The sequence below is a fragment of the Pogoniulus pusillus genome, chromosome Z (genome assembly GCF_015220805.1).
Source record: "Pogoniulus pusillus isolate bPogPus1 chromosome Z, bPogPus1.pri, whole genome shotgun sequence".
Lineage (NCBI taxonomy): Eukaryota > Metazoa > Chordata > Aves > Piciformes > Lybiidae > Pogoniulus > Pogoniulus pusillus.
In genome coordinates, this window is record NC_087309.1 from 75,617,789 (window position 1) to 75,643,879 (window position 26,091).

At 41.9% G+C, this 26,091-nt stretch overlaps 1 protein-coding gene across 9 annotated transcripts in view; it reads left to right on the plus strand.

The window, feature by feature from the left end:
* The first annotated feature begins 12,009 nt into the window (after nucleotides 1-12,009).
* NTRK2 (neurotrophic receptor tyrosine kinase 2) overlaps nucleotides 12,010-26,091 on the plus strand; it is a 227,066-nt gene continuing 212,984 nt past the window's right edge. For 4 of the 9 annotated variants that reach the window (XM_064140078.1, XM_064140079.1, XM_064140080.1 and 1 more), the window contains exon 1: nucleotides 12,019-12,765. In XM_064140078.1, the coding sequence (XP_063996148.1) occupies nucleotides 12,557-12,765 (209 nt within the window). In that variant the 5' untranslated portion in view covers nucleotides 12,019-12,556. Of the gene's footprint in view, nucleotides 12,766-26,091 lie in introns of all 9 variants that reach the window. The other 5 variants (XM_064140074.1, XM_064140075.1, XM_064140076.1 and 2 more) reach the window with 3 other exon arrangements.

The window sequence follows — 26,091 nt, forward strand, 5'->3', positions numbered from 1 at the left end:
AAGAGTGTCTTTTTGCCAAGAAATCATGGTAGCTTTGTCTGTAGGGTTTGCACCTTATAAATACTTACATGAAGATCAAGATTTCCCCAATGGATCATTCAAAGGCAGAAATCCCTCCAAGGTCAGTTTCCACTTAAATATATGTACTTGGAATAAAACCTTCCACATACAGATAGTTATCTTTCAGTCAACAGAGAAACAGGCACTTTAAAGATGTGATCAGTCTGACCTATTCAGGCATTACCATAGGATATGCCAGGCATTGCCTTTTTCTCCCTATTAAATTGAAAAAGAACATAAAGTTATGTTTGATTATCTAGAAGTAATCAGATGAATTCTGCCACTAAGGCTTACCTTTGTTGCTAAGGAAAATGTATCTCCCTCATAAGTTTATAATTCTTCAAGAGAGATCTTCAAAATCAGATTACAATGGGCACAGCTCAGAAAGACTGTTTGTTTGTTATAAACAGGTTTAACACTGTTGGCTTTCCTTCTGGTTCTTTTTCTGTTGAGGGACCCAAATTCTGACAAAAAATCGGGGAATTCTTACTGCAGGGGGAAGGCAAAGAGAAATACCCACTGGTACTTGTGAGGAGTGAGGTAAGTATGTACAACGCAGACTTCACCTCTTAGGTGTGAAAAGTAATGCAAGCAAGTGTTCCCCTTTCTCTGTCACAGGATGATTTAATTTGTTATTTCATCTGAGGTGGACTGAAATCCCCAAAATAGATGAAGAGATAGAAGATCTGGCAAACATCTGAATGATGCCAATAATCTGCCACTGTTGTGGGCATTTAGTCCTAAATCAGTTATCTGGAATGCAGATTTTGATTCCAGGTTTGGAAATTGTTAGCATAAACTACAGCAAAAGAAAGCAAAGCTTAATATTCCTTTCACATTGACAGAGGTGAGTATGGAGGAACCATCTCTTTCCTTCTCTTTCTCCTTTGCTTTATAATTTCTGGATAAAACAAACAAAAGTTCAGGCATCAACATGCAATGTGTAAAAAACCAACCAAACAACAATACAGACATTGGAAGATAACACAAGCCTGTATTTTGGGCATGAAGAAGTGTGTATTAACAAGAATTTTCATACATGTTAAAAAAAAAAATACAATCTCTTCAGAAACTTCAAGCAAATTCCATTAAAAGTAGGTATAAACTTTTACTATGTTGTCAGTTCAGGCTAATAGATGGAACATAAGGCGAAGGCAAAATTTTACAACCCAAATAGCATTTATCTGCTGAGCACTAAGCTCTGCAGCATAGAAAAACTTCAGTTAAGGCAAGATGAATCTTTCACTGACTTCAGCCTCAGGACCTAAGCTGTAAGGTGAATTCACCTTAAATGAATATTGTTAATGGACAGTGCTTTCCTGCAATGAATTGTGCATAACATGCTTCATGCACAGGGGAGGCAGATGGACATTGCCTTAGATAGACACTTGGAGACGATACCAGAAATACTGAAATTAGTTTATGCTAACACTCTCTACCCCCAAACAATATTAAAGCGTGAAAAGAAGTGCAACTATCAGCTCTTTCTTTGATCCAGATGTTGCCACAAAACAAGGCTAAACTGAGGAATTGTGGTCTGGATGATCAGTTAGTGGCGTCTGGATGATTTGATTGTGAGCTGAACTGGTTGAAGAAGTCAGAGAGTTGCAGTCAATGGGGCAAAGTCTGGTTGGAGGCCTGTACCTAGTGCAGTCCCTCAGGGGTCACTATTAGGACAAGTACTATTCAATGTGTTCCTCAATGTCCTGGATTAAGGGTACTGCCAGCAAGTTTGCTGATGATAAAAAACTGGGACAAGTGGCTGACACACCTGAAGGCTGTGCTGCCATTCAGTGAGACCTAGAGAAGGTGGAGAGCTGGGTAGGGAGAAATTTAATGAAATATAGCAAGGACAAGCGTAGAGTCTTGCATCTTGTGCTAGTTTGAAGCAAGCTAGAATGTTTTGGTAAAAGAACTAGATAACGGGCAGTGAAATGAAAAACAATTGATGTCAACTTCTCTCACAGTCACGCTGAGAACTCTGGGAAGAAGAAGTAAAACATTCTCCATTTTGTCTTTTCATTCTGCTTTTGTCTTCAGACCTGGTCACATCTCATTAACCTTGCTCCCACTAACCTTGCTCCCTAACCTCTTGGCTGCACCTCTCTTCTTCCTGAGAACTGGGGTAAGGTTGAGAGGGCAAGGGGAGGTGTTGGGGTGGTTTGAGAGCCCCTCCTGGGGACTCAGGTTTCTGGGAGGGGAGTTGGTGTTTTTGTATTGTTTATCCTTTGTATATTTCTGTATATAACTGTATATATTGTAAATAGCTGCTTGTATATTTGCTGCTGTAAAATAAATAGCTTAATCTATATTCCCAGAGGCTGTCTGAGTTAGCTGGGGCAATTCCAAAAGTGGGGGGGGGGGGGGGGGGGGGGGGGGCGGGTAAGAGCCCAAACCATCACACATCTGAAAAAGAAAAGCTCCATGTATCAGTATAGGTTGTCAACTGCTCTGTTGGGGTGTGGTTCTGTGCTAGACTCTTTCAAGCAGTCCCCTGTCCTTCTTGAACTGAGTGACTCAGAAACAGAAACAATATTCCATCTGCATCCCTACCAGAGCACAAAAGAGTGGGAGGAGAACCTATGTTGGTCTACTAACCACATCCCTTCTAATGCTGTCCCATAGTCATCTTCTGTCCACCAGGATCCCCATGTCCCTTTCCCCTGGGTCTCTTTAGCTTGAAGAAGAGGAAACTGAGGAGTGACCCTGCTAAGTTTATGAATATGTAAAAGGCGAGTGCAAGGATGATGGAGCCAGTGATGTCCAACAATAGGACGAGGGACAACAAGGGGCAACAGGTGCAAGCTTGAGCACAGAAGGTTCCACATTAATATAAGGAAAATCTTTTTCACTGTGAGGGTGACAGAACACTGGAACAGGCTGCCCAGAGTGGTTGTGGAGTTTCCTTCTCTGGAGACTTTCAAAACCCAGCCAGGTGCATTCCCATATTACCTACTCTAGGTAGTCCTGTTCTTGTAGGGAAGTTGGACTACATGATCTTCTTAGGCCCCTTCCAAGCTCTAACGTTCTGTGATTCTGTAGAGGCAATGTTGGCTGTTTGAACTCATAAAACTGATGCCGAAAGGTGACTCTGTTTTAGCTGGACATGACACCATGAATCATAGAATCACAGAATTGACCAGGTTGGAAGAGACCTCCAAGATCATCAGTGTTATCTGAATCTTGCAAAACTGATGATAATGGTACATCTTAAAATGTCTCCTTATCCATGTGGTTGCTCTGGGAAACTGACTGTAAGGACCATAGGGACCTAAAGAACATTATGTAAGAGAATTCTTCATGCCCTGTGATCAAAAGAGGGTGTTGGTGGGAGAAAAGGGCTCCAGAGGAGATGGAGAGAAGACCACAGTATCTTAGTGTCCAGTAAAGTGTGTAGGAGCTGCTGAAAGCAATCAGCATAGGAGTGGTTTTGTCCATAGTTGAGGAAGACAAGAGAGAGCAGAGTGGAAAAAGTATTAATCAAAGGGATCTGCATAGCTTCCACCACTCCATACGAAATCTTGAAATTAAGCTTGAACAAGAAAGCCTCCAGATGATACCAGGATGGATTAGCAGCAAACTTGTCAATATGTTTTCTTGAATCAGACCAGGGATTGGCAAGGAACTTTGTGAGCATCAAGAAATTTCTTCATAAACAGAGTATAAGACAGATACTACTGAAAGCAGAAAACTGCTTGGTAAAGAAGTTTGGAGGTCTGTTATAATATTTATTCTGTTTTCCTCTTGCTTAGTCTTTAAAATAATTAATATAATGTAAAGTGTTTTATTGTACAGAAGCTGTCCAAGCACCTGCAGAGCATCAGTAAACACAGGCAGACAGAGAAGAAACAGAAACTGTTAACAATTATTACATTTGCAAGGTGTCATCTGTAATACCAATGTTTTTAACTTAAGAAAAGAAAAAAAAAAGAATTCTCCTATATAAATGATTTTCAGATAGAAAGAGGTTATATTCACCAAGCTATTCAGAGTATATTATCCACAAGGTAAGTGAAAGAAATACCTTCACTTACAGCTCCAGTACTGGCGACCAGAATCTCTCAGTCTTTCAGCTGAGTTGGAAAGAGTTTCTGACTAAGACTCTATTATTTTGATTGCTTATCTCTGCTCATGGCTGTTACCTTTGCCATTGTGAGTATTATGGAAGGCCAAAATAGGCCTAATACGCTTCCTGGCTTGTCCAGGCATGATTTCCCACTCCCTCTTCCCTCTGTTGGAGTGAGGAGCAAAGTGAGGAAAGAACATAAGGCCTGGAATCACCCAGTTTGCTCCTGTGGTAAAAAAGGTGCACACACTTGTTTATGCATGGCCTGTGCTTTCCCAAATATGGGTAAAACAAGCCTCTGGCTTCACTCAACACGGTTAGTTTTGGCAAAGTGCCATTCTGATTGGCGAACCTCTGTGGACAAATGGAGTCATCAGGCTCAGGCAGTTGATAAAATATGGTCAGAAGTTGTAACCAACTTCCCTTTGCCATTTTGCTTTGCTCTGCCTTGCCATGCTGCCATGCTTAAAACCAGCTTTGCTGTATAATGACAAGCTTTGATGTTTCAAGCTTGTCCATCTTGAAACTTTGTTGTGCCTCAGTTTACTAGGGAAAGGCATCAAGTGCGTTCACACATTAGCCAAGAGTCTTTGCTGAAAGCTGCCCAAAGCCAGCCAGGCTAGTATAAACTGAAAGCAATTAGCTGCTCCTAGATGGAGGGCTCACTTACAGAGACCTCACCACAGTCTTTGTGGTGAGAAAAGGCAGATTACTGCCAAAGCCGCAGGACACTGTGCTTGCTCGCACACCTGCGAACCTCTGTGTCAAGTCCAGAGCCATGGAAAGGACACCATCCACCTGAGAAGGGACCAGATCAGAGACTGTACAAGCCCCAGCACCCTGGGGAAATTCCAAAATCCTCCAATGGGTACCATACCACTGACTACTCTGCCCTGGTGAGACCTCATCTTGAGTACTGTGTTCAGTTTTGGACTCCCCAGTGTAAGAGGGACAGGGATCTGCTGGAGAAGGTCCAGTGGAGGGCTACAAGGATGATTGGGAGACTGCAGCATGTGCCTTATGAGGAGATGATGAGGGACCTGGGGCTTTTTAGTCTGCAGAAGAGAAGACTGGGAGGGAATTTAATAAATGTTTATAAATATCTGAGGGCTGGGGGTCAGGAGGGAGGGGACAGGCTCTTCTCACTTGCTCCCTGTGATAGGACAAGGAGCAATGGGTGTAAGCTGCAGTACAGGAGGTTCCACCTCAACACAAGGGGAAACTTCTTTACTGTAAGGGTCACAAAGCATTGGAACAGGCTCCCCAGAGAGGTTGTGGAGTTTCCTTCTCTGGAGGCTTTCAAAGCCTCTCTGGGTGCGTTCCTCTGTGACCTGAGCTAGATTATATGGTCCTGCTTTGGCACGGTAGTTGTACTCAATGATTGCTGTGGGTCCCTTCTAATCTCTGATATCCTGTGATCCTGTGACAGTATCCTTCCAAGTGTTTTGGGTACTGTCTGGAACTATAATACAGCTCTGGAAATCCAGAGATACTATTTTGTGAGTAAATATTCTAAAAAGACTCTTTGTAATTAAAGCTTTGGTTCAGTTTACTGTGCTTACTCTGGTACTGAAGGCCTTCTGTCTTCGCAGAAAGGAGCCTCTCGAGTCCCCCTGGAGGGCAAGAGGCACACTGCACAGTAAGAATCTCCAGCTCAAATTGATGTTTGCATTTGTGGTTTTGCTTAACTGTTTAAATTGCCTGTTCCCTGTGTAAACACCCACAACTGTGCATTCATACCTTACAATTCAGTTTTCTGGTGAGATTAAATACAAGGAAATAAATTCCATAGTTTTATTGATATTTGGTCTGGTTAGGAATAATAATTCATATTTCAGCAATGAGAAGAGGCATACTGAGATATTATCAGCAGTTTTGCTAAGAGAATTTACTGTGTCTTGCCTGTACCATCAGCACAACTGTACAAAAAGTGTTTTCTCTTAGAGAAATGGGCCATAAAATGACATTTAACTTCAGTTTAAATAAGACATTAGCATGGCCATGGCATCATACATCATAAATGAAATGATTTCTATCTTGAGTAATAAACTGTAGAGCTTTCTTTCTCCAGGTTTGTGTATTTCATATGGCCTAGAAGGACAAGGAGTCAGAAAGATCTCTCACTTAAAAAGATTTTAACCCCACAATCCTGAGCAATGCACATTTGTGTTATGTGAATCAGTAACAATAGATGATGAGAGTAGCTGTAATTCAGTGACTTGTGATGCCAGCTGAAGTTAGCTTGCAATATTCCAAAACGTAGGTTTTAGGATGATTTCTGATCTTCTTAAGTATCGGACTGGAGGCTGAGATTTAGACAGTGCTTTCTTGGTTGTTTGTTTGGGTTTTGTTTGTTTGGTTTTCCCCCCTTTCTTTTTCACTGATTATTGTAAGGAAGGATTCAGAATATCATCAGCTCATCACAATAAAAATGGAATCATTACCGTTTGTATAGCTTTTAAACTGGGAGAAAACTGTCAAGCAGCTGTCAGATTTTTATTGCGTTGGCATTTTCTGCCTGTTGAACCCTTGTAATCAGAGAGACAAGTGTGTCTTCCACAGCGATATTTATGTGTGCAAACAGGCATACAAACAGTCAGCTGGATTATCTGAGGGAGAAACAATTTCTGTGAACTGAGCAAGTCCATGCAATTGCTAACAACCTTAACTTGAACAAATACCATTTGACAAAACCATCAAAACAGAACATTAGAGATGATCAGCTACTTCTTATTGCTGATGTCTTACTGGTAAACACAGCATTTACGTTTACTGTCAGAAGGTGTTCAGAAGGTGGTAAATGGATAGTTGGAGAGTCAAGAAGCTGCCCTGTTTGGCTGGCTGCAGAGAGACACAGAACAATGAACGAAAAACAGGCTGACAGAGATAGGAGCATGCATAGAGGAGACAACCAAGTATGCTGTGGAGGAAGTAATCTTTTTCAAGTATTTGTTCTAGTTTTACCACCTTCAGCATGATGTTTGCTCTCTTAGCATTAGCAGAAAGTGACTTGTGAGCCTTGTCAGCCAGAGTGCTGCCTTGTACTTCAGCTGAAAAGAGACATCCATTATCCTTATAATCATTACTTTTACTGTCCTCTCAAAAATGTTTTAAATAAATGAGAAGGAACCTTTCCCCCACCCTATGATGTGATTGCATATTGATGAAAAGAAGGTAGTGCTGCTCTCATTGCAAACAAATGTGGCCAAGGGCTACCAGGAACTCTGTGATTAATAGCTCCAGTCATCGGGACACAGACGAGGTACAACCTCATAGGACTGAGAGGTTAAATTCCTTGCCAGCATGAGGTCATGGGTGAGGCTGAAGCTTTGAAATCCAGTGGGCACATGCCCACTGTGGTGTGAATAGTGCCCCTAGAAGAGTGATCGCCCATGTGAAGAGGTCACAGGTAGATGTCTCAAGCAATATCATATTGTATCCAACCACTGGAGTCTCACGCCCTCATTTAATTCCTTGTTTATTGGAAATATGATAGTTACCACTAACTTTTTCTTCCCCTCTCCTCCTTCCCTCCTTCCCAAAATAAAGAGATGTGCTAATTTTCTTGAGCACAAGGTGGCAGGATTCAGCTTCATTTTAAAGCGAACAAGCCCTTAACAGTGCTCGAAACAGACCAACGTCGAAAGCTCCACTTATTCAGGACCAAAAGATCGGCTACGATCATGTAGCTAGACAAACCTTCAAATAGATGGGACACTGAAAATAATAAAAGCCAAACTAGGGCACACCTTGTTTTAGGAGAAAATTCAGAAGAAAACTGTGTGAACGCTGATTTTTGTTGTGGAGGGAAAAGACGTGAGTGCTCAGGGGAGAGATGTAGGTACATGTTAGAATACTTATTAACCAAGGTAGTGGTGGAGATCTGAGTTCATATGCTTGCTCTAGGTCATGGTGCAGCGGTATGTTTCTGACCACAGTTTTAGCTTGAATGCAAGAATTTTTTCATGTGAAAAGTTTAATGAGAATCAGGATATTTCTCCGGAAAGCAGTAAGTTCTCATGAGCTGTTCAAGCTCTCCCTGTCATAGCTGCTAAAAATCCACCCAATGAAATGATTGCCTATACTTTTGCATAATGTTTTACATATTTTCAGGAGTGTTATTGCGTTTTCCTTCAGCTTCTTTTGTGAGCTGAAGAAAGACCGTTCTTTCAATATTGACTCTGGGTTCATATTTTGTAGTCCTCTGATTGTGCTCTACAGCTTTGTCTTATTTTCAAGTTTGCTTTCACAGCATTACCAGAAAGTTACTTGTCTCCAGCAGTTCAATTGTGGTTCTCCTCTAGCTAATGGTTTATAGGAAGCATTTGAGTAGTTCTTTCCTATTTTCTTAAATCTGTGAGAAAAAAAAACGAAACAGGAAGAACAATTTTCAACATAAAATCCATCTATGTAGAAATAAACTCACTATTTATCATAGCAATTCTTTGTGCACCTATCCTTTTGCAAAACTAGAATTAAAAAACTCAAAGCATCTAGGAGTGCCTATTGAGAGAGTTGCTGTTTCCCTCAGGAGGCCAGCAACAGGATTTCTTGGTGTAGCATTCGCTAGCTGCCACTTTGGTATTTGTGATGGCCCAAACATAATACACTTTGAATTTGTTACCCTCCTACATTCTGCCCCCAGTCTATTTTGATAAAATACTAATTCTGGGGAAAAACATATTTTAACAGAATTTGGTATTTTGCCAACCTGTTTTTGCACCTGATCATTTTTGTCATTCTTATGCAGAAATTTATGTGGGTAAGTCCCAGCCCTACTAAGAAATTATTACTGTACCACTCAGCAGCACTCTTGGAGAAATATCTTTGAGTTGCAGACAACACAAACTGATGTTTACCACAACAGGTAATGATAGTCCTTTCCAGTGCATGTTCTATAAGGTTAAAGAAGGCAAAGCATAAGGTGCTGTACCTAGGTTGGAGTAATCCTAGATATCAACAGAGGCTGGGGAGATGATGAAATTGAGAGCAGCCCTGCAGAAAATTACTTGGGGGTAATGGTGAATAAGAAGCTGGATGTGAGCCAACAGAGTGCAGTTGCAGCCCAGAAAGCCAATTGCATTCTGGGCTACATCAAAAGAAATGTGGCCAGCAGACCCACAAAGATGATTCTGCCACTTTACTTTGCTCTAGTAAGACTTCACCTGGAGTACTGTGTCCAGCTCAGGATCCCTTGACATAGGAAGGACATGGACCTGAAGCAGTGGGTCCAGAGGAGTTCCACAAATATAATCAGGGGGCTGCAACACCTCTCCTACAAGGACAGGCTGAAGAATATGGAACAGAAAGCTCTGGGGAGATCTAATAGCAGCCTTGCAGTGCCTGAAAGGGGCTTTCAAAAAAGCTGCAGAGGGACTGTTTACAAAGCTGGTAGCAATGGACAAAGGGCGACGGTTTTAAATCAGAGGACATTTAGACTGAACGCTAGGAACACATTTCTCACTCTGAGGGTGGTGGGACATTGGAACAGCTTGCCCACACAAGTAGTTGAGGTCCCCCATCCCTAGAGATATTAAAGGTCAGGCTTGACAAGGCTCTGAACAACCTCATCTAGTAGAGGCCCTGCTCAGGCAGTGGGGGTTGGATTAGAGGTCTCTTCTAACCCAAATAATTCAATGATTCTAGCATCATTTACCACTTAACCTGCAGCCTTACAAGTGCAAGTTTATGTACCTGTAGAACACTTCCAACAACGCTGACTTACATAATTAGCCAGTTTGATTAAAATGCAGAGTTTTATCCAAAATTTCCTTCACAAATTCACAGTTTCTCAATGCCACAGACAATAGACATAAAGATGTCTGTGAGGCAGTAAAAGACAGTGGGTGTCCTTATATGATTACAAAGCTGTGGTCTTATTTTCATAAAATTACTAGGAGTATTATGGTGAGTATTCATTGTCCTACAAAGCTGATGCCTTTCTGGTCATCCAGAAAAGAGGGGAGGAATAAAACATATTTTTAAAAGTTTATAAATTACTTGGCTGGAGACCAGTAATGTTGGCTTTGTAGCGACTTCCAGAATTTCAAGATTTTACTTCTGTTCTGCATTAGAAACCTTTCTCAAGTTCTTCTTCTTCTTCTTCTTCTTTTTTTTTCCTTTTTTTCCTAATGGAATCACACTGCAATTTATGCTATTTTATTTTTTTATCTTAAATAATTTCCTCCAAATCCTACAAAAATCCCCAACTATTTCACCTCTTAAAAAACTGCAATGAAATTTTTATTTTACTTGCTATCCTTTGACTAATATTTCTATTAAAAGGCATATTTCATTTTAAAGCTATTAGTGCCCTTTTTCACCTGATTTGAGATTACTTGCAGGCAAAGTGCCTTGTACTTGAATAATTGTCTTTATGGCACTTCCACATTTTTATGCTGCACTGTGGCTTTGTTGTTTCTTGGGACTCTCCTGATCTTCACTGTCTTCTAGTTAGAAAGGATAAACTGCTGAACTTGGTAAAGAGTAGATAAATATATTATGAGTAGAAAAAATTATAGCAATTTTACTCAAATTGCAAATAAATTTGCTATAAATATGATAGTATGATTGACAACATATTCAACTTTACCCTTTTATCTAGTTATCTCTTATTGCCTTATAGGGAGGTACAAATCAGTGTTTAAGATAGAAATGTCTATTACTTTCTTTGAAAGAAAAACCAACCTTATCTGTGACCTTGCTAGGTCTATGAATGCACCCAGTAAGAACGGGACTTCTCTGAAGCCTGAGCAAAAGCAAGAATAGAGTGTGCTTTCAATCACAAGTGCCATGTCAAATCGACTCCTGGGCACATTCTAAGCGGCCATTGACGACTTGTTCTGCATCTTTGTAACACAAAGTCTCTAACGTTTCTTTCATTAATTTATCCTGATTTACTCCTCTCAAAACGCTCAACGCAGGTGATAAAGCACTGTCACCATCTTTGGATAAAATGGCACAGAGATAAGTCAGCAGCCCGCTAACAGGGCACAAGGACTGTCTGTCATGTACCAGGACAGCAGGTACACAGTCTCAGAAACGACAGGAGAAGAACGTCATTATTAGGTTCAGTTTCCCAGATTTCCTGTTCCTAGCACCTGCGAGTATGCGATACGCACGTGTAAGTCAGGCTTGCCTCTGGCAAGATGCACCGACCCGGCAACTCCTTGCCTCCTTCCACCATATATCGGCCACTGTACTGGTCCATAGGGCCGTCGGGGTTAATTAACTGATTGCAGCCGATGTCCCTTACGGGACCCGGTGCAAGGGTCTCGGCGGAGCGCGGTGGGGTGCGGATGGGAGCGCGCTGCATGGCGGCGGCGGGACGCATGGTGGCGCCTGCGGCGCGGCCAGCGCCAGGCACTGCGGCGGCCCCCTAGCCGCTGCGCAAAACCCGCACCCAGGGCGGGGGGCAGGGAAAGGGTGTGCGCCCCGGGCCGCGCACTCTTTCGGGCAAAGAACAAGGCGGCTTGAGAGTAGCTCATCCGTCGTCTCTCTCCGCGTTTGTTAACATGCCCATTTACCACCCCACGATGAGATCCTGCCCCAGCAGGAGGTGCCCAGTGCCCCTCGGTTTCCCCGCCCGGCCGGCAGGGCAGACAGCCCACACAGGCGGCGGTGGCCCCTCCATCCCGTGGGGCTCACGAGCGCGTGTGCGACTGTGCCTGTGTGTGCGTCTGAAGGCTGAGGCGCAAGCTGCCTATTGGTATCTCCGCTCATCGGCATCCTCCCTTCTTCCTCCTCCCTTTTTCCCCCCTCTCCCCTCCTCCCTCCCCTGTTGCCTTATTTCCCCCCCGCCTTTTTTTTTTTTTTTTTTTTTTTTTTGGATTTCAGGCTCATTTGGTGGAGTTTCTGCCCCTCTCTGCGTCAGCCCCACGTCACTTCGCCGGCAGCTCCCCGGCTTGGGCTGGAGCAAGAGCCGGGGTTGCTTTATTATCAGCTGGAGGGAGGAGGAGACGGTGCGTAAAGCGGCGAGCACGGCTCCTCGAGCCCTGCCGCCGTGGGCTGCGCCTCTCTCGCCGGCCGCACTCCCTCCCTTTGGCGGGCAGCGGCCGTCCGAGCCCCCGCAGGTAGCAGCGCCAGCTCCGCCACCTGCCCCCGCTCCGCGCGTTTTGCAGCATCATCGGGAGCCGCCGCAGGGGCAGGCGGCGCCGCTGTCCGCCCGCCCGCGGGGCCGGAGGCAGGTGCCGCGCCGCGCGGGCGGTCCCGCTCACCCTCCTTCGCCTCAGCGTTCCAGTGCTGTTCCTGCCGGGCCACTGGGGCGAGCACCGCCCGGGGGCGGCTGCGGCGCGCCCATGTGAGCCCCGGCAGCGGGTTGACCGCCTGTGTCGCGGAAGTCTGCACACCCTCGGGGCTTGAGCCCCGGCAGCCGCGGCAGCGGGAGCAGAAGGAGGCCGTCGGGGCAGCTCTGGAGTGAACGGGGGCAGCATGATGTCCTGGCGGCGGAGGCCGGGGCCCGGCCTGGCAAGGCTGTGGGGCTTGTGCTGCCTAGTGCTAGGCTGCTGGCGGGGTGGGCTGGGCTGCCCCGCGTCCTGCAACTGCAGCTCCTGGCGGATCTGGTGCGTGGAGCGGGTGCCGGGCATCGCCTCCTTCCCCGTGCCGCAGCGGAGCGCCGAGGGCGACAATGTCACCGAGATGTAAGTACGGCCCGGGCCCGGCCCGGCCTCGACCGTGGCTTGGTGGGAAGGCGGCGGGACAGAGCAGCCGGGTGACGCTGCGGGAAAGGGAACTTCTCCGTGTCGAAAGACACATGCTTCGCGGGCGGGTACGGTAGTTGGAAGCATAAAAGGCCGGTGTGATTTGATTTGGACGGGTCTTTACAGAGGTACCGCGGCGAGCCCATTTAGTTAATCCTAATTAGCCGCGATGCGGTTCCCAGGCGGGACGGGCGGCGCGGCAGGACGTGGGCGTGAGGGTCGCCGCTGGCCGCAGCGGGACAGTGATCTGCGGGACGTGGCGCTGAATTCCGCCTGCTCCGGCCCAGACCTCACTCACCTCTGCGGCGGCAGCGGGTCTGGAAGCGGCGGGGGCGGAGTGGGTGTGCGTGTGTATTCTTTCTATTTTTTGTTTTGCTTTCGCTCCCTCAGTTTATTCCTGCGAATGGCGAGTTTGGGTAGGTGGCTTTCCGTCCCTCTGAAAAGATCTCTTCTATCTCTCCCTCTGTTAAAACTCACGAATAAACACCAAAAATGGAAGGATGGGGGTAGACACTACTGGAAGGGACAGCAGACTGCCTTCTTAGACCTGACCATAGGTATGCGAGCCTGCCCTTCTCAGTAAGGTGTCTGGAAGGAGAAAATATGAAACCTGCAGAGAAATGAACAACGTGCAGTCTCTCAGCAAGTGCTAAAGCATTAGGACATGGTTGTTAATAGTGAGGAATGTGCAAAAGTTGTTGGTTTTTTTTTTTTTTTTTTCTGTTTCTTACCTGTGTGTTCCTTCTATCCTTGTTTGCCTGCAGAAAATAACTGATGAGGGAGTTCTGTAGCCTTGCACGTTCAATACAGCATTGTTTCTTGGCTCTGTACTTGGTGGCATCCACATGTTGCCTGAGAAAAGCTTCAAAGACTCTTTCTGAGCAGAAAAAAAAAGAATTCTGGATGTGTACATGATAAATCTGGGGAGAAAAGCTTTCTCAGGCTATTTTGTCCATCTCCATATTCTGCAGTCTGTGTTGTTTCTGGATTGTTTTTCATGGCATGTAATATAAAAGACACCAGAATGTTTTCCCTGCAGTCTGTGCAGGGAAAACTCTATCTTCCTTCTCCATCCTTCTTCCCTTTTTGCAGTTTCCTTTAGAAAGAACAGAAAAATGCCATGAGATACTGTGTAATTCCAGATTAAATTCTAGCCTTTGCGCTGCCTTTCTGCAGTTTGCTGAAGCAAATTTGCTGCATTCCCCCGCATGTGTTTGGGGAAAAAGCTGGAGACATTAATTTCTGCTACTCGTATACAGCCTACCTTTGGTAGATTTTTAGGACCCAGGATAAAGGAATAATCTTTCTGACTTGTCCTAGCAGTTGCTGTTTCATATATTTGTTTCATATTCTGTGCATTACTTCATTAAAAAAAGAAAAAATAAAGCTTTGAGCTATGCATCTGTGCTCGTTTTCACAGGCTTTGCTAGCCTTATCCTGTTCATTCAGTTTGGAGGTAACAGAGCAATTTCCATCTAGAATTTAGACTCTTTAAGAGACCAGAGAAGAAGACATATATGTAAATACATATTTGAGCCATGATTAAGTTAAAACATGTCTAATCATTACATTGATGATTTTGGTTTTAATTTTCCTCTGTTTTTTTGAGCATCACTGTCTTTACAGTTCTCTCCAGTTTTCACTGTATCATTCTGTGACATTGCATATTGTTGTATTTGGTGATCTAAAAATAATTTTGAGTCATGTATTTCTCAGGAGATACTGTTGCGCTTTCTTAAGATGGTCTTTTCATGCGTACTTCTAATGCAAAACACATAGGCCCCTTAATTAGCTTATAGGCATACATTAAAAATTGGACTGCAATAGCTGTCATGTTTTTTTCGTTGTGGAAACTCAGTAAACAGAAAATATTTAGGGAAGCACTTCTAATCTGGTAGATACAGGTTCCAGGAACATTTTTTAATGCCGTACATCTTGCTTTATTCCAGCTAAGAAACAAATTTGAGAGGCTGTTTTATTTGGGATCTTTTTTTCCTGATTTGTCTTTTTATATGCTCTTAGATGCAGGAGCACAATTTGATTGGTGTGTCATGGAATTACTCTTGGTAAAAATAAGTGAGAAGACTATAAGACAACTAATTTTGAGGAATTTATTCCCTTGTATTTTTGAATGTCTGTTGAAAACAATCCTTTATTTGTTGCTTGTGTCCTACTCTGAATAGGAATGGATCCTGCAGTCCCAGGCAAAACATCTGCAGGCACTTGAAGCACATGGGCTGAGAAAAGATCCTCACCTGGGCTATTTGTGTTGAGATTGTTGGGATAACTGCCTGGTTACAGTGGGCATATGAAGCCCATAGTGTTGCAGAGGGTTGGCTGTGAGCCAGGTGGATGGCACTGAGCAGGCAGGATGTGAAGGTGCAGTGGGGATTTCCCTATAGTTACCAGAGCTGGGAGAAGAATCAAGGGTGGTGCCAGTAGTAGTAATGGAGCTGTAGTCCCACATATAAAGCAGCCTCCAACACATGATCCTAGAATCACAGAACTACAGAACTAACCAGGTTGGAAAAGATGTTTGGGATCATAAGTCCAACCTATTACCTAACACCATCTAATCAACTAAACTGTGGCACTGTTTTTTTTAAACACTTTTGGGGGTGATGACTCCACCACCTCCCTGGGCAGCCTGTTCCAACGACCAGTCGCTCATTCTGTGAATAACTTTCCTAACATCCAGCCTAAACCTCACCAGGCACAGCTGGAGACTGTGTCCTCTTTTATTTGTCACTGGTTGCCTGGGAGAAGAGACCAACCCCTGGTAGATACATTGGTGCATCAGCTCTGTTGTGGCCTGTAGGAAAATTAAGGTTTAAACCTTAGTAAACACTGTGCTCCCAGTCCAGCTACTCTTTGTATCCTAGTTGGATCAGAGAGCAACAGAAAGACACACAGAGCACATCTGCATCAGCCCTGGGAGGACCAGCTGCTGAAACTTGGTGTGGGTGGGCATAAGAGTATTTGTGCCTGGTGCTGTTCTTAGTCATCCTGCTCGCTCTTGTCCTTTCTAATTGCTTGACTTCGAAAATTCTCTGTATCTAGGAAGATTTTGATTTGTCTGGTTATCCGAGGGGCTACTGTGAGCTGATCTTTATCTGGAGAGCATACGCCAGTGCTGAAATTGCTCATCATAACACAGCTTAGTTGTAGTAATTGTTTGATAGCTTTTATATTATTGTAGATTAATTGAACTGCAGAGTGACATCCTGCCTTAAAATAATTATATCAGTCATTGATGCTCACCTTAGAAGCCAAGGACCAAGAGCTGTGGAAGCAAAATGAGTATATAAGTAATATAAAGTCCTTGTACTGTAAGCACAATAGCAAATACATAGTCCTTGGTGAGATCACTTAAGCAAAATATTAATAGGATAGTAAATGAGTAATTTTTAAAGTGTTCAGGACTTCTTGTAAAAGCACTGGTCTAATATTTTCTCATTAAGTAAAATGTATTGTTTGTATGCCTCAGCATTTATGATTCTCCAAAGATTCTGATTTCAAAGTGTCTTGCAGTGCGAGTATATTCCTGGCCTAGTTTCATAGTTCTGGTATAAAATCATTAATATGTTGACTTACAATTATTCAGATGAATGGGGTTTGAAATTAATTGGTGTATCTCAGGAAGAAGTGCATGCCAACAAAACAGTAGGTGACTCTTAAGCTCTTGCCTATTAAAGAAGAGGTGATTGTGTGTTGCGTACATTTCAAAACCACAAAATAAATTTCTCATTCAGTTATATAAAGCACTTTAGAGTTGTTAATAAATAAGACAGGATAAGTGATTTATAGAATAAATTATTAACAAGTAATGTGAGCTTTAGCTAAAAAAATAAATAAAAAGAGGCATATTTATATTCCTGTGAAACTCATAATGGTTGATATTTTGGGTCTTTTTCATTTTAGATTTCTAGGCTTCTTAGGTCCCAGCCCCTTCCTCCTCAAGACAGCTTTTGGCTGTGCAGTGTTGCATGACATGGCTGGATTGATAAGTTGTTTCTGGTGACTTGGAATAAAACACGAGGCATCAGGCTACAAATTATTAAACAGGTTTTGGACAGTGGGAATACAGTAGCTGCTTATAGGAAGTTGTCCCCTTTTTTTAAAAATTTATTTTGTTTTATTTTATTTTTTAATTTTCTAAAGCTTCCTTAAAAGATGTGAGTAATTGGTCAAGGTAAGTTGAAAGAGTCATCATTATTAAAAAACAGTTTTATAATTTCTGGGCTCTACATATACTCCAGATATCACAAAGCATTAGGTTTTTCATATATTTATTATTGTTATGTTTTTCTCTCAGGAAATCTTCTTGTATGCTTTAGTCCTTGTTCTTCTGGTCGATGAGAACTGGTGGCACTCAGTCTCTCCACTGAGGCTGCCTCCTGCAGACTGTGATGAAATAGCTTATGCTGGAGGGCGGCATCTTTCAGGAGGCACTCAGCACTGGGCAGGATTGGACTGGCAGAAAACTCAATTATCTTAGGTCACTCAAGGGTTTTGGGAGATGCTTGGGACTTATGTACTGAAATGAAAGCTGTTTAAATTAGTTCAATGATTTGGTCTTGATTTTGTTGCTTTCAAGAAATTTCCATTTTTTTTCCATACTAGTGAGAACACAGAGGACCTGGCAGTCCAGCCTGTGATATCTTTAGGATGGCATTTTGCAGATTTTTCAGGTTCTATTTTTTCTTTATTATTTTTATTCTGGCAGTGTAGGGCATAAAGTAGCTTAGCAAGATTCTGGATCTCAAATCATTGCAAAGCAAAACCAAACAAGGGCCTTATTTCTCCATTTTGGATTTTATTTTAAATCTGTCCCTACGTTCTTGGACTGCAGTTTTCTTTCTCCTGTGTTTATCACCTGTCACTACACAATTGTCTAACAATATGTTGGTGATGATGGCCATCCAAATATCCTTCCTCAAGTTCAATGAGTAGAGCAGATAATGAAGAGTAATAAAAGAAGGAAAACAGAGCAGGGAACTGTAAAACCATCACAATAATTGACATTAAGCATGTATTTGTCTTGTTACATTTGAAAAACACCTTTTAAAAAATAAAGCACTGATTGTGTAAATTCATTGATTTACATGCATTTCAAATGGAGAAGTAAATTCACAGGGCTTTGAAAGCCTGCACTGTCTGGGATATAAGCACAGTCTGTTACTAGACACTGTTTATGTTTGCCAGGATCTCTTCATCCAGATGCACCTAAGCATGTAGCCACCATTAAAATCAAATATGATAGGGTTGCACCTTAATTCCTGTTTGACTGTGAGCCTGTGTTTTCAGAAACTGCAAAAAGTGAATGAAACTACTCCTTCTCTTGAAGTATACATGTAGAGATCCTGTTTCATAAATATCAGACAGCCATAATGAACTTTCAGAAAGGGAGCTATGACATGGGAAATCCTGTTGTGTCAGGACATGGAATCATATTGTGAATATGCAATTTTTGTAAGTTTCCTGGAAGAAAAGGACTTTCATTGGGTGTTCATTGACAGAATCTGTAGCTGAAACTTAATTATATTTAATACAAATTCAGCTGTTCTGTTTCTGGCTTCTGTTGTTATCAGTAGGATAAATTCTTGAAGATTAAATTTCAGGTCAATATTCCTTGGTTTCTAGACAAGATATGAAGAAATGAGATTTTTTGGGAGAAGTTAGAGGAAGTGTAACAAGGCAAGCCAAAAGCCCGAAGCATTTTCAGGTGTACTTTAAGCAAGTGTAATGTCTGAATGGTATGACTCGAACCAGAGTTTTCTAAGCCCTGATCCAGCAAGGTACTTAGATACCTTTTATTGTAGAAAGAAGTCAAGGCTGCTTCTGGCCTTGTTAAAGTGACAAAACTGGATGGTAATTGATTTTCACCAAGATAGAGCAGTTTAGTGCAAAGGATAAAATGAGCTTTCTTTGAGGTTGATTTTTTCCCGTGGTTTACATTTGAAAGAAGTAGGCCTGTTGCTCCATTATTTGATGCATTTTTTACTTGCTTTTTTTTTTTTGGATTTCAAGTGTTTCCTGACTGAAGACTAAGGATGTTGAGGTAGGAGGAATTGAGTTTTAGAGGGACCTCTTACAAAGTTTTGGATAATTCTGTATTGTGGTGAACCTACATGCACTTGTGCAGAACTGTAGAAGCTGCGTTCACTGTGGAAGCTTGTGCTGGATCTGTAGAGGACACGTAAATCACTGTATACAGTTGTCTGATGAATAAATAGAAGATAGGCAGTACAAATTAGTCCATTACTGAAACAGACAAGCTGTGAAACAGCAACATGTTTGAGCTCCTTCTGGGAGAGTTTGTGGATAGAGCTGTAGTTAGGCCTGGGCAAATTACCTATTTTTCCTCATGGTTTGAAAGTTAAACCAGAAGAAATCTTCCAGTTTTAGATTTAAATAAAATTATTTAAACCTTTTTTATTTCCCAACCATTTGTGTTAAAATAATTAAGGCTGTATCCAGTAGTTATCTTGTGAAGTGTGGATATCCTACATTGCACAATCAGATGCCTTATTCTATATGAAGGATGTATAGGGCACAGCAAGCATATGTGCATGAATAATGTGTTTACACTGGGCATGCCAGACTTAGTGGACAAGGACTGGGAGATTTCTCATAACATATGCTGTGGGTGTAATGTGCTGGACTTTCTAATCATATCAGGGACTGTCACGGGTCTTACCATTTAAAATCTCGTAACTACCTGCAGACTGTGTAGCAAAAGCACTTAACTCAGCTGGCTACTTGCCTGGCAGCAATGGAGAGCTTACTTTTTCCAGGAAGAGATTCAGGAGACTAAATTAGGTTCCTACTGCAAATTACCCAATGGAGGCATCCCCATATGAAAAAGCCTTGGGGACTTAGTTCATTGGAGTGAGTGGAGAAAGCAAGACCTTCCTTTTAGCAAGCAGGGTCACACTGTGGAGAAGGATGATTTGTGGTCCCAGATGACCATTTCAGCAACACATGAGGGGAGCTGCTCTGCTTGAAGCAGAACATGTGTCTTGCATGTCAGCATCTTAACTACTGTCCTGTGTGTTGTACAGATGTGGGCTTGCCTTAATTCTTCCTGTCTGAATTGCCTTACTTGGCTGGGAGTATTTAAATGTGCTTGTGGGTCAGAGAGCAAGACAGTTTGTTGAGCTAAGTTACTGTGCTGCTTATTTGTGTAATGAGACAGGTGAGCCCTGCTGCACTAAGTGTTCAAATGACAGCAAAAATTACAACTGTATAAACAGGTAAGTTTGAGACTGTTCTCTCTCAGCTTGCTTTTTTTGTAGTATGGTATTTTCTGAAAGACATGGAGTGCGTTCTCTTAGAGAGAAGAATCCCTTGATGCTACTGGAGAATTATTTCAGCATTTTTTTCCAAATGTGTGGTGTCCTGTGTCATGCAGGCATACTTTTTTTTTCCCAACAGAATTATTTGTTAGATGAATATGGATCTAGTTGAGAAAGGAGGAATTCCTTTCCCCTCCCTACCTATTAGGTGGGTGAATAACCTGTTTTATATTCATCTCCTACTACCCTTTCCAGCCTTGCCTCTTCCTAATTTTTATAAACAGGTTTTGGAATACATTATATATGCTGAGATCCTCACCTGATAAACACAGAGACTTTGCTCCTGCTGGGAGCAGTTCCGTTGACTTTGTAGGACTAACTATGGTTACACGTATGCTGAAGTATTTCACAGTTTAGAGCAGCAGCAGTATAAATATCTGTGTATTGCACACATATGTATACAAGTACACAAAATGTTAAGCTTTTGGGATTAGATTCAAATACATTTATAAGTATTTTGAATTTACATAAATCCATGTGATGTCAAGGAATCTAAGCAGAAAAATACTAATGCTGGATACTACTTCTGCACTAGACATCACTGCAGGTCCTGGACCACGTTTGTATGTAGTGATTGTCTTGTTGCCTGGAGCCTGTGTCATCAGAAGGATGTGGAGCTAGGTGTCAGAGTTGCAAATATAGGTGCCACTTGTCCTGGAGGTGCGTGTAGGTGGAATAAAGATGGTCGATCCTTTCCTGCCATGAATGTTTCTGCCAATCCTTCATGGCATTGCTATCTGATTGGAGACAAAGCATCTATTCCTTTTGTTTGCTTGATCTAGTTGTATGCATATTTTTTTCCTGCTGTAGGTCACTTATATGTATTCTTACAACTTTTAATGAACTGTTTATCTTGAAGCGGTTTTGCTCTTCACAGTGTGTATCTGAAATGAAAGGTTAAGGAGATGAGAGTTCCGACAGGTAGAGGTATCATCAAAATATCTGCTAGGTCTTTTATAGTTGCAGTTGAACACTTCACCTCCACTGTGCACATCCTAGGGCAAAAGGAATGTTGCAAAAGTAGGAGAATTGTTGAAAGGTGTGTGAAGGGATGTGATGTGGTCTTGAGAACTTTAAAGAGAAAGAAACTGGTGAATGAGAAAAATATTACTCTACTAATAAGCAGTGGCAGGGACAAAAATAGTAAAGGTAAATAGTGATAGAACAAGAAGGAACAGCCTCAGGCTGTGACTGGGTAGCTTTGGAATGGGCTGCTCAGGGAGGTGGTTGATTCACCAGCCTTGGATGTTTAAAAGCTGTTTGGATGTGGTGCTTGAGGATATGGTTTAAGGGTGAACTTTGTAGAATAGGGATATCGGTTGGACTTGATGATCCTGGAAGTCTTTTCCAACTGGAATGCTTCCATGATTCTGAAAAATGCTATAAAAGTAGTGGTGAATAAGACATCATCAGCTTTGCTGAAATAGTGAAGAAGTTTGAAGACTACCATAGCAAAAAATGTCACCTTGTCAGAGATGTCCATACAGGGTAAGGGTTTAATTTGAAGGAGAGCTGATAGAGTGTGGTGGTTTGGCCCTGTCTGGAGGCCAAATGCCCACTTAAACTGCTCTGTCACTCCCTTTCTTAGGTAATAGGAGAGAGGGGGAAATATAACAAAGGGCACATGGAAGCAAAAGCAAACAAAGATGTTATTCAGCTGGGTGATGGTTTTGGTCACTCCTGGGAAGCAGGACTTCACATGTAGCGGTTGCTCTGGAAGACAGATGCCACCAACAGATGTCCCCACACTTCCTTATTTCACTTAGCTTATATATCTGAGCTCATGTCATATGGCATGGAATACTCCTTTGGTCAGTTTTGGTCAGCTGGCCTGGCTGTATTCCCTCCAAAAGTCTTGCCCACCCTTCAGCATGCTCCTGGGGCAGGGAAATGTTGGAAAGGCACAGCCTGGATGCGCCTTCAGCTGGGTGTTGTCAACATCCGGCTACAGGACTGCAAACCACAGTGCTATGAAGATGTTCTCTGAAGAGTTAACTCCAACTCAGCCAAACACAATACTTGAAATCATGTTAAAATTATAAAATAGGAATCTTACATAGAATCAAAGAGTCTGGGAACCTTGGACATGTCAAACTTGGAGATAGGAAAAATACTTAAAATGTTGTGAATCACACTGATGTATGTCAACAAGTACTTGTCTAACTCTGACAGATGTGGAACCCTCTTCAGAAATCCTTGCACGAAATCACTGACTGAAGATAGGTTCCTGGAAAGGAGAGAATTCAAAGGTTTTGATATCAAACAAGATGCTTTAATGTTTGGGTTCACTGAGGAACCTAAAAAAGATGTATATAAAGGATGATCAGAAGCATTCTTACAGTGCTGTTATGAAACTGATGTTTTACCATTCTCATTTGCATCAAGGCCACTGACAGATAGAGGTATAGCGTATGCAAGTTTTGAAAAAGAGAGTGGTTGTGCTACCACAGTCACCATACCAGCTGGTTCTGTAGGAGAAATAAATGTCACAGGTATTTGTTAATATTCATTCATTCTTCCCAGAAGGTATCTTTTCCTTGTGAGCCTAATAATACTAATTATTATTAATAATAATATAATAGCTTTGTATTTACTTTGTGTTGCAAACTAATAAAAAGCCACATTCAGTATGTGCCTTCTGTTTGATTTTTAGTGTATATATTAAAGGATTGCACAGGAGTTTAAGCCTCCTCCTAATAGTCTGCTGAGGTTACTTCATACACAATGGATGAAATGTGTTTTGGAGATTAGTATACTTAAGGTCAATTCTTAAGATAGAACTTCTTGAATAAATAGATTATTTTCTGGCCAGCTGATACTTCTTCCTGACAGTATCAGGGAATATCAACATTTCCTGAACATCTTTGCTAAGGAAAAGGTGAACTGTAGGTGTCAGTTGACCTCTGGATGGATTTCAAAAACTGATGAAATATGCCTTGATGAAATATTATTAAATGTACAAATCCCGTGGAGCTCAAGGAGGTGGACAGGTCTCTGAATGGAGGAAACAGTTAAATAAGCTATGTATGTATTTTGGAGAAAGAAATGCTGAAAGTGGAGCTTGTGAAGGGCATGAATCTTGAATCTGGAAAGCTGTGTGAAATGTCTTGGGAATTTGCTTGGTTTGATACTCTGCTCTTTAAAGAGAAGACTTAAGGCCAAACTAGAAACTTTAGTAAGGTGAAGAGTGTATTTTGTTGTGTTTTCTCTGGCTCTAAATATAGTATCTTATTCCTTAATCTCTGCATTTCAGGCGTATTAGTTTATTTTCACTATTGCTTTCATGTTTGCATACTGTAAAGGAGGGTTAACCGAAGTTTGCTGCCAAACTGTGGACTTTACATTTCCCAGGGAGTTGTAATCATAAGCACGACCACGGATCTGCTCCTGCAGTCCTTAAAGAGGACTGGGATCTCTGTGGTTTTCTACTTTCTGATGTTTTAAGCTGGTAGGTAGGCACTAATTGTTTAGGTTGACAGCTTTGCAGGAGCAATTCCCAATGGCAGTTGTGTACTACTAATTGAGTAATCATGGTACATTGGTATGGAGTCCTGCTGTCTCCTGGTAGTTGGTGCAGGCCCACATCCTTCTTGGATGGTGACTGATTTATGATCTTGGCCATGAGATGCTGAGTTCCAGATCACTGTACAATGTGTTGTTTGAATGTGAGATAGGTGTAAGTGAAGGATTTGCCCAAAAAATGGGTGTGCCCCAGAACTAATTATGTTAGCTCCAGAGCTGCAGTACTAGTAAGCGGAGAGCTAACTCCTGTAGTCTTCTGTGACTCATGACTAAGTACTCTAAATGGGAAGAAAAGAACCCAAAACTCTGAAGGATGATTTAAGGAGCCTTTGATAGTGGCAACTGCATTTTCACTTTTTGTAAAATACAGTGATTCACACTTTTTAGAAAATACCACCACAGCACTTGCAGAGAATTTGTCAGGAGATGCCAGCTGAGGATTAAAGCACCTGTTGCTGCAGTCTAGTGAAGTCTGCAGTGGACTAACTGGACACTGCCTCCTTTTTGACTTATAATGTACTCTTTAAGCAGTAGAAGTTGTATTTCTTGAGGCTGCCTACATGAAGGTCTCGCGTTGGTGACACAGCAAAATAGAGTAAAATAATTGGAGTAAGCCTGCAGAGAGCTTGTTTCTTATAGGATTCTGCTGGCTGTTAGTTTCCTTCTGTGGGGGAGCTTGGTCCTATGTAGAAAGGTATCTTAGTTGAAAAGAGAGTGTATCATTGATTCAAACATCTGTCTGAAAGGGAACAGTATCTTACCTGAAAGGTATCTTAGTTGAGAAGACAAGGTATCATTGGTTCATACATCTGTCTGAAAGCGGACATTCCTAAAGTACAACGTTGTGTAGCTCTGTTCTTAGTTTTCAAACTGCCTTCAGACCACTTGAATGTTACTTTAAATTCGGGTTCAGAGAGACTGCAAAAACCCATCTGAATCTGCCAGGTTTCATCAGCTGTTGTGTCAAGCTTACAATTTTTGCATGATTTTGATGCATAATTGTAAACCAGCCCAGGTAGGTTGCAAATGTCCCTAAGTTTTAGCGGATCTTTTGATGAACTTGTTCTGACATTTTAGTTTGTAAGAAAATAAAGCATTAGAGATTTTTGCAGTGTTTAATTGTCGATATTGCCGTACAGCTTTCACAGTAGTGTAAAGCAGGAACATGCATCACCTGTCATTAAATGCTATTTCGTCCATCTACTGACAGTTCAGTGTCTGGAGTGTGGTACTTTTTTTCTCTAAAAATTCAGTGAAAAAATAACTTGCAGCATACAGTTTTCCTAAACTTCAGAACATTTCACCAGGAAATGCTTACTCATTTTAAAAGCTTTTAAAAAATTTCATACACACACACACAGAGCTGTTTGAACCAGAGCTGAACATGTAACTGATTCATTTTTTTGAGTATTAAGAAAATAGGTTTTCCATGAAGGGAGTTCTCTGGCCACAGAAATACTTCTGGAACTGAATTAAAGTGTTATTTGCTCGCTTCTATGTGTCCTACTATCTCCAAATGGAGTAGTGTACTTTTAACATACAGTAATCTGTAGGAAATAGAGTAAAATAATTTAGGAAGGTATACTTCTGGTGCTCGTCAGGTGTTTTGTTTTGTTTGTTGTTATTTTGTGTTTTGTTGTTTGTTTTTTTTTCAAGTTAAGGAGGAGACCTATACTTTTTTTTTGAGCTATTAAGGCTCAAAATAACCTAGACCACATTAAAAAGAGAACCTGCTTTCTCTTCATGCTCTTGCAGTTCAGGAGTTGCTTCATTGTTATTACATGGACTGTATACATGTGTTCTGAGCACAAGTACAGACTACTCTCTTGAAGGAAAACTTACCTGAAGGAGATAACTCTTTGTGATTGGATTTTAAAATACCCATTACAGAATGTTGCAGAAGTGATGAAGTATGAGTATGTGACATTATGCAATAGCTGCTGAAGTGTGCTGAGATGAATGTGTTATTGTAGGTTGCAGTGAGCAGTCAGTAGGTGTGTGATTCTGAATGCCTTTATTAGAAATAATGAGTAGTTTACAAAGGGGAGATGAAATTAAAGATCTGAAAACAAATATTGTTTACTGATGACTCATTGAAGAAGAAGCAGAATGCTATAGTATAATCAAGCAAGTAGTATTGTAAGCAGCTGAGGATTTAGTTTAGAGGCAGCAATTGGTATTTGTGTGCTGGTACATGTGATCCAACTGGGTACTATCCACCCAGGTTTTGGTGGTGCTGTGCTTTGCTGTGGTGTGCAGTGGGAGCTCCCAGGCTCCTCACATGACTTCAACCAGCCGTGAGTCAGGATGTTTTTCTTCTTGCTACAATAGAAATGTTCAGTTAGAGAGTAGGGTGGATATTTTTAAGGGCAGGCAGGCAAATTAC